The 11,362-nt window shown below is 34.6% G+C and overlaps 1 protein-coding gene across 1 annotated transcript; it reads right to left on the bottom strand.

Moving 5' to 3' along the window:
- Positions 1-6,792: 6,792 nt before the first annotated feature.
- On the bottom strand, positions 6,793-7,488 carry LOC139901078 (secreted RxLR effector protein 161-like). The gene has a single exon (XM_071883817.1). It carries the CDS (start codon positions 7,486-7,488, stop codon positions 6,793-6,795), a length of 696 nt encoding a protein of 231 aa, XP_071739918.1.
- Between the last annotated feature and the right edge of the window lie 3,874 nt (positions 7,489-11,362).

The following is an 11,362-nucleotide window of genomic DNA, read 5'->3' on the forward strand; positions in this document are numbered from 1 at the left end:
AATTGAATCGTTGTTATTGATAATGATACGGTTCATGGTGTACTCAATAATGATCACGATATGATGTTAAGATTATTAATGCAGTAAAGCTGATACGTGTTCATATATGATAATGAAATCGATAATGATGGTTAGATGATGATGAAGATGATTATAATATAAATGATGATGATGAAGATGAAGATGAAGATGCATTGGGTTTTGTAAGAAGAAGAAGATAGACGGATATAATGGTTAATAGAATTAAGTTACGAATTAGAACAGAAAAACGTGAATGGTGCAGTGGTCTTGGGTGTTTGTTTGAGAGCGAGAGGTCATGGGTTCGAGCCCGTGTTCAGGCATGATGAATGGTTTAGGTTAATATCGGATTAGCGGGACATCGCGGGTTCATACCCGAACTTGGGATATTTTTTTAGGGGATACTTCTTTGAGGTAGTTTACTTATTACTCATTATTATTATTACTCATTATTATTATTATTATTATTATTATTATTATTATTATTATTATTATTATTATTATTATTATTATTATTATTATTATTATTATTAATATTATTATTATTATTATTATTATTAGTATAAGTATTATTACTAATATTATTATTATCAATATAATTATCATTATTAGTCTCATTATTATTATTATCATTTCTATTATTACTAATATCATTATTATTTTTATAAAAACCATATTATTATTATTATTATTATTATTATTATCAATATTACAATTAATATTATTATTATTACAATTAAAGTTGATTATATAAAAATATACTTAATAAAACTATATTAATACTTTATAAATTTTTATATAAATATATTAAAGTTAATAATGAAACACATAAATTATTAAAATAACACTTATAACACTAATAATTATATATTAAAATTTGTTCGTTTAGAATGTGTTAATATACATAATTGATATAGGTTCGTGAATCTGAGGCCAACCTTGCATTGTTCAGTTCCGTCGTATGTATATTTTTACTACAAAATATCATATAGTGAGTTCATTTGCTCCCTTTTACTCTTTACATTTTTGGGACTCAGAATACATGCGCTGTTTTTATAACTATTTTATTAAATGCTTCTAAAATATATTTTGAACTGAGAATACATGAAATGCTTTTATAAATGTTTGACGAGATAGACACAAGCAAAACATTCATCGAATGAATTATTATGCAGACAGAAGTTCTGCGGATTATTATTGAATTATGTAGACATGATAATTGCCACCAAATGATGAGAATATTTTTCCCCTGATTATTATTGCTTGGTAACCTAAGAATTAGAATCGGGTATGGCCCTAATTCACGTGAATCCTAAAGGTAGCTACCGGGTTTAACACCCCCACCCAGAATGTTCACTAGATGGAAGAGATAGTGGGTGTGGTGTTTAGTACTTTGAAGTTTATTATTATTATACAGACGAGATGTTCTGCTTTGGGGATATTATTGATGCGCAATATATGTTAAGGTCGGTTACCATGTTGAGCAATGAAATCGTAATGAATGTTATGTATCAAGAGAATAATTTTTATACACAGGTTATGTGTATTAGTTTTGCGCACGAGATATGTGAACGATTATTTAAAAATCGCGAGGCAACCTACGGGGGAGAAAAGGATACGAACCTACTCTGCTAAGCATTATGAAAAATGGTTTTGTACACGAGATAGGTGTACTGTATTTAACTCTTGTGGTCTATCAAAATGATGAATTTTATTGTTTATGATAAACCTATAAACCTATGAACTCACGATAAATAAATTGTGATAAATAAAATGTAATCTGTTAGCTAGAAATAGTTAGCTAGGAACAGTTAGCGTGGATTCTTAACAAAATTTCTCATAGTTAATTTGTTTGTTTCTAACAAATTTTATTTTTTTGTCCAATGTTTTCTTCATTATGCCACTTGTTGGATTCTGATAGATCAAGATTCAAATATGAAATTGAATGAAAATAGTTATTTTGCGGTGAACGGATACGTATATCGGTGGATGTAAGTAGGGTAGTAAATGACTGTTGAATCAGATTCGAAGAATGTACAGTGTAACTTATTAATGTGAAATCTAAATATTCCTCGGGTATTACCTACCCGTTAAAATATTTTCACCATTAGCAGTTTGTATAAAAGAATTTTTTATTATAATCTTTATGAAAACATATATACATATATATTTTCTTCAGATGTAATCATGGATTTAATGAGTTAATATTATATTAAACTCATCTGATTTACTGTTAGAACAAGAATATATAATCTCTAATACACTAGAGATTACATAATCATCATGTCGAACGAAGATCAAGGATGTAGAACGATACGTAGAACGAAGATTATACTCGGGGTACAGAATGAGATGTTGAGGCATGTGATGTTGAAACTTGGGTTGTTGGTGGTACTGTTGGTACCGGTGATGTTGCTGAAGTGGTAAGTTTTGCACCATGTTTTCTAAATTGATTACTCGAGCGATAAGCTCGTGACTTCTTCGATTACTCCGGGATGATTGTCGGTCGGAACAAGCGGGTGAATAAGGTTTAGAATTGTAAATATGATATAGTCGTGGCTAGATATTCTGGAAATGAAATTGAAGATGGTGTTTCGAACAGGTTCGCCGGTAAGTGCTTCAGGTTCTTCACCAAGAGGTGAATTCGATTGGTGGTAGGGATCGCCTTCTTCACGTCTCCATTGATTATGTCGACTATGAACCCATCATATGAATTGGGGATGGCTGATTGGCTGATTCATTCTAGTGACACTGCTTCCGGAGCTTAGGTGAACATCCATGTAAGAATAGTTGTCGGGTTTCGAAGAACTTGAACTAGTGACGAGTTCCATTTCGTACGATTGAATAAAGATTTTTCGATATGAAATGATTTTCGGATATCGGATGATATTCTAATTACATAGAATACCTATACATAGTACAGAAGATCCCGTAGATTACGGAGAAAATTAAGGAAACGTGTCAGATAAAGTCTACAGTGACAGATACGCTGTCACGACCCCCATCTCGATTTCCCAAGACGTGGTGTGAACTTCAACATAGTGTCCCAGGTTATAGTCAACATAGCAGCGGAAACATAAATATTATTACATCACGGTCTTTGTTTTTAGTTTTGGTAGATCGTGGTTACAAAATACAAGTACAGACATAGTACAAATACAAATACATCATAATCTAGCCTATCAATACTAGATTTAACAAAAGACATTTTTAAAACTTCTACGATGCCCGACCTGAAAGTGCTTCCAAAAGTTAACTACCTGCGATAAATACTTAAAAATGTCAATATAAATATTGGTGAGTTCATAGGTTTAGTTACAATCCATAAGTTAATGGACATTAAGATTTCATGTATAGAACAGTTAAAAGTTATTCTAGTTCATGAGCTTTCGATATCGAACGTTAACGTAAAAGTACCCTAAAACAAGCGTCACTTAAGGTATAAGTGCAAGTGGTCGAAGGTTATGCATCTGATAGCCTATAAGTCCTATCCTAATGTGAGGAGTCATCTTCAAATAGATCTATTCATAATATTCGCGTTTACCAAAACCGGTAATTAACGATATCAAAATCGGGCTTTCTAAAATGACCTTTGTTACTCAACATAGAATATAGTTGTAAGTACTTGATTCCAATATGTAAAATAATAAACAAGTATTATCTCATCCCAAAATTATAAAAAAATGATTAAAAATGGGACTACGAACTCACAAGTAAAGCGGTGCGGAACGTTCACGGTAAATGGTTAGATTGTGTTCGGTGTTCCGGGCTTGAGACCTAATGAAATGTTAATAGGTCATAGGTCTTAATATTTAATATAGTACTTATTTAAGGTTTAAGATCAATCCCTTAAGTAATCTTATATGTCCAAATCGATTCTTGGTTTCAAAAGTTACTAGTTCATAGTTTTAGAAAAAGACTGTTTTAGACTAGTTTTATCATGACATAAGTGTAGGTGTTTCTACAGATATAGACATCCATTTTAAGTGAACTTACTATCTCTGGAAAGCTATTTGAGTGTAGGTTCTAACCATTTAAGGTTAGCCTCTAAACTCAGAAAATAATTTGGTCAAAAGTTCATTTCTTTACAAGTGTGTAAAACAATTCAGTTTTACACTATACAATCTTTTGCAAATTTAAAAATAGGAGAACTTATCTATTGACTCAAGAACTTTACAGAAGCCTTAGCACATATAAAAGTACTTTTTCCCAAAAGTAATAGTTTCAAAGTCTTCATTAACCTTGTCTTTAGAGATAACGTTTTAGACTAATTTCTGACTTCAACAAATTCTTGTGTCAACTAGATAGGACTATATCTTGATGATTTCTTAATGGATTTAAGTGATTTTACTGTACTTGGTTTCCTTATTAAGTGTACTAATTAGATCAGAAGAATTTAGTTCGAAATCTATTTTATATTTTAAGATATGCATGATTATTTCACCCTTGGTCAGATTGCCATGAATCTGAACCTGTTTCACAAAATAAAATTCTAAAATGACTTTCCCTTTGATTTAAATCATGAAACTTTTACTAGAAGTCTCAAACAATATATGAACATCATATAAATTCATGATTTCCAAAGATCAACCATAAGTTGGTGTTTAGGTCATAGACTTCAAGTAAAAATTTGGACAGCTCAAAGAAAAAATAGTTTTACATAGTATAATCACTTTGGTTCTTACTTTAACTTCATTTTAAGAGATTGGACATATATAGATCTTAAGTATACTGATCTAGTATCAAAATCAATGTTAGCTTTATAATCATCCTTGAGTGAATTAACACTCTAGATCTAGCTTTTTACACCATGAAGGTTCTCGATTTTGACTAGAAATGATGAAGAGATTAAGTTAGCTAGTTATACCTTGATGAAATCTACTTCTAAAGCTTCAAGAATATGATTATTAGATGGCCTAAGATCTGCATTTGAGAGTAAGAAAGAGTAGAGAGGGAATGGTGAATGGAGAAATGGATGAATGAGGGGTAAAAGTGAGCTTTATATAGATCTCATGGTGGTGGTGGTGTGGGGCGTGGCACAAGGAGATGAGGGGGAGGGAGTGACTCATCCTTGCTCATTAATGAAGATCATGATTGTGTCTTGCATGATGCTTGTTGGTGATTTAGGGTTTTAAGAAAACAATTTTCAATTAATTATTATCATATACATACATATAATAACAATAACTTTAAGCGGAAGCGTATTAATTATATTAATAACTAAATCACCCAAACGGATCCATATGATTTATACGGTTAAATAAATAAATAACAAGAGAGTTTAAATATTATACCTTTCTTGTAGAACCGGATTGATGGAAGAGAAACTAACAATCAAAAGTATGATTGTCGCTAGAGTAGTCCACACTACACTTCAAACAACGTCAAACGGATGTACTAGTCCCATCAAGTAACAAAAATAAATATATTTAACAATCACAAGGATTATTAAATCGTAAAAAAGTTCTCCTTGTTTCGTTCGCCGCACAATTAAATCGTAGGCGTTTTTCTTTTTTTGTCGATTAGAAAACAAGACCAAAAGATAATAGGTGGGATATTTTATATATTGAAATCACTCCTGCCTTAGCCAACTAGATGGATATAATATATATGTTTTTATATTTGAAATCAATGTTGGTTTACAAAACGTGTTCAAGGTCGGTGTATCCCTAGTCCGTATCGCAAACGAATATCTTATTTTAATATCTAATATTATTTCCTTATCTTATTTGGTTTGTTGCAGAACAACTTGGGGCATACGAAATTCTTTAGCACGTACGAAACAAGACTTTTAATTAAATTCTTTAATCAACTAATTGTTTTTATTTATTACTTAAATAATATATATAACAAATATATTATTAATTGACATCTAGGTGTATATGTGTGTGACCCCGAAGGCTCCCACGAATTTAGCCATATAGTTATGTGTTGTACCTTGGCATTAATACTACAGACTCCCACTTGTGCACGGCACAACACCAAGTAAATATACAAACAATGGTTAGCGTCTAGCAACACGCCATTGTCCCCAAATTCATGTGAGGGTAGTTTCTCAGAACTGCTCATAGTAAGTGTTAAATGTCATTTATCCCTTTGTTTCAGATACTTTAGTTAAACTTGAGACATGGATCATCAGTCATTCTCATTTGTTTAACAATTTTGTTTCTCGATTCTCAAAAGTGAATTAGATCACCAAACTAATTAAGTATCATCTCAATTTCATTTGGGTGCGGCCACACAAATATCTTATTCATTCATCGAGGAGCTCAAAAGTATCTAACTCCAAATAGGTTGGAGGAACAAATCCTATTTTGCCTACACGTGTCTATCACGTGCTTCACATTACACCCAATAATGGCTTTTATAACAGCCTTATTCAGGATAGCATTTAACCATACCAAAATATAATGTTCCACACATCGAAACCGGCGTGCATCTCAAGTCGAAGGACTTATGACATAAACACTTGCGAGTTTCACTATTGACGCCGATCCATGCAGTGAAAACTCGAAGGTTGGGTCATTCCAATATTCATCCTATGAATACATGTAAGTTTGATAGTAATACATTGCACCATATCAAACACTCACATTTGTCTTGGTTTGATGTTACTCCCGTATCATCAATCGACAATGGAAATTTAGAATAAGTCATTATTCATGGATTTAAACATGCAAATATAGAACACGGTAATTATGAATAAAAATGATCATATCACAATATATCAATTCATTACAAATAAAAACTGCTTTCATGTTTCAATTACTAAAATTACATAAAACTATTAGCTGGTCTAAGCCCAATGTTCCTAGAATGCTCGACATGCTTGGTACAAGACATTGGCTTTGTGAGCGGATCAGCTAGATTGTCTTCTGTTGGAACCTTTTGAATACGTACGTCACCTCTCTCTATAACTTCACGTATGTAGTGAAATTTTCGAAGGATGTGTTTCGCACCACGTAGAACTCCTGGTTCATTTGCTATTACTATAGCACTAGTATTGTCGCAATACATGTCCATGGGATTTTCAATAACGGAAACAACGCCAAGCCCAGATATGAATTTTCTGATCCAAACAGCTTCCTGAGCAGCTTCAGATGTAGCAATGTATTCTGATTCTGTTGTAGACATCGCTGTAGTGCTCTGCTTCGAGCTTCTCCAGTCGACTGCACCTCCGTTCATAACGAAAACGTAGCCAGATTGTGATCGACTATCATCTCGATCTGTTTCGAAACTAGCATCAGTGTAACACTTTACACTCAGTTCATCAAAACTTCCGTAAACTAAGAACATATCTTTAGTGTTTCTCAAATACTTCAATATATTCTTTACAGCAGTCCAGTGACTATCACCTGGATTCTGTTGGTATCGGCTCGTCATATTGAGAGCGAAAGAAACATCTGGTCTAGTGCACCTTATAGCATACATGATGGATCCAATAGCTGAAGCATATGGAACTCCAGTCATTCGCTTCACCTCTGCGGGTGTCGAGGGGGCTTAAGTCTTACTCAAAACCACGTTTGGTTGCATCGAAAGACTACCACGCTTGGAAGCTTCCATCTTAAATTGCTTTAAGATTTTGTCAACGTATGCACTTTGACTTAGACCTATTAACCGCTTAGATCTGTCTCTATATATCTTGATTCCTAGGATATACGCTACATCTCCCAGATCTTTCATAGAGAAACATTTTCCAAGCCAGGACTTAACGTCTTGTAGCGTTGGAATATGATTTCCCATGAGTAATATGTCATCAACATATAAGATCAGAAAGACTTTAATGCTCCCACTAGCTCTCATGTACACACAGGGTTGATCAAGGTTTTGTGTGAAACCAAACTCTTTGATTTTCTCATCAAACTTCTTGTTCCAACTCCTTGATGCTTGCTTTAATCCATAAATGGATTTCTGAAGCTTGCATACTTTATTAGGATACTTAGGATTCACAAACCCTTCAGGTTGCACCATATATACGTCCTCGCTAAGGTGACCATTTACGAATGCGGTTTTGACATCTATTTGCCAAATCTCATAGTCATAGTACGCTGCTATAGCTATGAGTATCCTAATAGCTTTAATGTCCGCTACCGGAGAAAAGGTCTCTTCATAATCAACCCCGTAGGTTTGAGTATAATCTTTTGCAACCAAGCGGGCCTTAAAGGTGTGTACATTTCCGTCCATATCGGTCTTCTTCTTGAAGATCCATTTACACCCAACAGGATTGCTGTTTGGTGGAAGATCAATCAAGCGCCAAACTTGATTATCTTTCATGGACTTCATCTCTTCATTCATAGTATCTTGCCATTTATCGGATTCAGGATCTGACAATGCAGCTTTGTAGTTAGCGGATTCGCCCAGATCCCCTAATTCCAAGTCCTCCATCGTAACCATAAGGTTTAATCTTTCAGGTGGATGAGAGGTTCTACTAGATCTATGAATGAGACACGATTCGTCCTGTACCTCGACACTTTCATGTTGCGGCTCAGTACGAATTTTGCTAGTGCCTTCAGAAGGTAATGTATCTTGTTCTTGAATTTCTTCAAGATCTATAGTGCTCCCACTTGCTTCCTGTAAGAGGAGTCTATTCTCTAAAAACTCAGCATATCTAGCAGTGAAAACCTTATTTTCTGCTGGATAGTAGAAGTAGTATCCCATCGTTTCCTTTGGGTATCCTACAAAGATACACTTGATAGTTCTAGACTCAAGTTTGTTTGGTGTATCACGCTTCACGTGAGCCTCACAACCCCAGACTTTCAAGTAAGACAGATTTGGGACCTTCCCATGCCATATTTCATATGGTGTCTTGTTTACCTTCTTGGTTGGAACCATGTTGAGAATGCGTGCAGCAGACTCTAGAGCAAATCCCCAAAATGATGGTGGTAGAGTTGTTAGACTCATCATTGATCGAACCATGTCAAGCAAAGTTCGATTTCTCCTTTCTGACACCCCATTATGCTGAGTTGTGTAAGGAGGAGTAAATTGTGAGACAATCCCACGATCTCTCAGATGATCTAAAAACTCTTGACTCATATATTCGCCTCCACGGTCGGACCGTAGAACCTTAATGGTCTTTTCGAGTTGATTTCCTACTTCATTTTGAAACGCTTTGAACGTTTCAAATACTTCATGTTTGTGTTTAATCAAGTAAACATAACCATATCTACTGAAATTATCAGTAAAAGTAATGAAGTAGGTAGCTCCATCTCTAGACATTGTTCTAAATGGGCCACATACATCAGTATGAATGAGTCCAAGTAGATCACTCGCCCTTTCAACATGGTGGGTAAAGGGTTTCTTTGTCATTTTTTCAGATAAACAAGATTCGCATATGTCAAACTACTCATTGCTGATTGACTCAAGAAGCCCATCGTGTTGCAGCTTTTTTATGCGTTTCTTGTTTATATGACCAAGACGACAATGCCATAGATATGTGGAATTCAAATCATGCTTGAATTTCTTAGTGGTACAGTTAAATATAGAACTTTCGTTTGGAACAAGATTATGCATATCAATTTCAAAAATACCATCTCTAGGAATAGCATTAAAATAAAAAACATTATCCTTAAAAATTGAAATACCATAATCTGTGAATACATGATTAAAACCATTATCCTTCAAACGAGAAACTGAAATAACACCTCTAGTAATAGAAGGTGCATAGTGACAATTATCTAAAATAAGAATAAGTCCACTTGGGAGGAAGAGCTCATAGCTTCCTATAGTTTCGACAGCTGCACGATCGCCATTGCCAACGTACAGATCCAAAGCCCCCTTATTCAGCTTCCGAATTTTCCTAAGTCCCTGCATATCATTACAAATATGAGTACCACAACCAGTGTCATACACCCAAGTTTTATTAGGAAAATTATAGAGTTCTATAACGAAGATACCTGAAGTGCTAGTCGAACCAGCCTTTCCCTTCTTCAACTCTTCCAAGTAAAGCACACAGTTTCGTCTCCAATGACCAATCTGGCCACAATGGTGAGAAGCCATGTCCTTTGTGGAATGCTCTTTCTTTGCTGGTGGTAGAATTTTCTTCTTAGGTGTGTAGGCTTTCTTACTCTTTCCTTTTCCCTTTCCACTAGCAGCTTGCGGCTTTTTTTCTGGATTTTACCTTCCTTTATGGTTAAGACTGCAGGAGTCTTCTTTGGTAGCCCCTTTTCAGCTTGCTTAAGCATTGCATGAAGCTCATGAATGGTTTTTCCCATGCTATTCATATTGTAATTCATTACAAATCCATCATAGTCCTTAGATAGTGAAGTAAGTATCAAGTGCACTCCAAGAACTGGTGGCATAGCATAACCTAGGAGCTCCAATTGATCCAAATAGCCTTTCATCTTCAAGACATATTGGCTAACTGGTTGCCCCAACTCTTGTTTGCAAGCGTGAAACGCTTTCACAGTTTCAAACAATTCCGGTTCTGCCTGCTGTTGGAACATCGTCTTGAGTTCCTCGATCATGTCATATGCATTGTAGTCCATTAAGTTCCTTTGGAGCTCAGAGGTCATGCTAGCAAGCATAAGACATGCCACTTCAAGTTGTTCGTTATACTGCTTAGTATAAGCATTACGAACAGTAGCATTAGCAGTTTCAGGTAGGGCTTCAGGTAAAGGATTTTCCAGATGGTGCAACTTCCTTTCAGACTTTAAGACAATCTGAAGGTTTTGATACCAGTCAATGAAGTTGTTACCATTCAATTTTTCCTTCTCAAGGATTGACCTTATGGTCATGTTGTTTACGGATTGAATTGCATTTGATGTCATCTACAAAATAAACAAGGTTCTTTTAGTATATTTAATAATTATCCTTTTATAAATTAACTACCCAGGTTTAAAAAAAAAACTTATAAAACTTTTAATTTATGTAAAAGGCTAAGATCCGCATTGTGCTTCCACCATCACATCCGTTGATCTGCTAGCAATGGTGGATTCAATCGGTAAGCGACGGGCACCAATTGCATTACAAGTGCAACTCTTAGATCTTTATGGGACCGACGACATTTAGTGTCTAACACTAGTGTCATGCTGGCATGTTTAGTCCCATCTTTGCCTCGGGTTGCGGTCTCACCTCTCAACTCGATTAAGTCATCCAATTGTGAAACGTGTAAAAATTAATCTAGGTCTCACGCATAGATAATGATTACCTCGAGTTATAATTCAACTAGGTCTCACGCATAGTCAAAAAATAACGACAAGTGTTTCAACCGAATTGGACGGCATGACTTAAATTTCGACGGGTATATTATACAATTTTAATAATCTTTAGAAAAATTGTGTTACGAATATTACATGCATAATATTCGCCTCACAAGTTAAAAATGTTTTAACTTGATTTTCATTAT

The sequence above is a fragment of the Rutidosis leptorrhynchoides genome, chromosome 3 (assembly GCF_046630445.1).
Source record: "Rutidosis leptorrhynchoides isolate AG116_Rl617_1_P2 chromosome 3, CSIRO_AGI_Rlap_v1, whole genome shotgun sequence".
Classification (NCBI taxonomy): domain Eukaryota; kingdom Viridiplantae; phylum Streptophyta; class Magnoliopsida; order Asterales; family Asteraceae; genus Rutidosis; species Rutidosis leptorrhynchoides.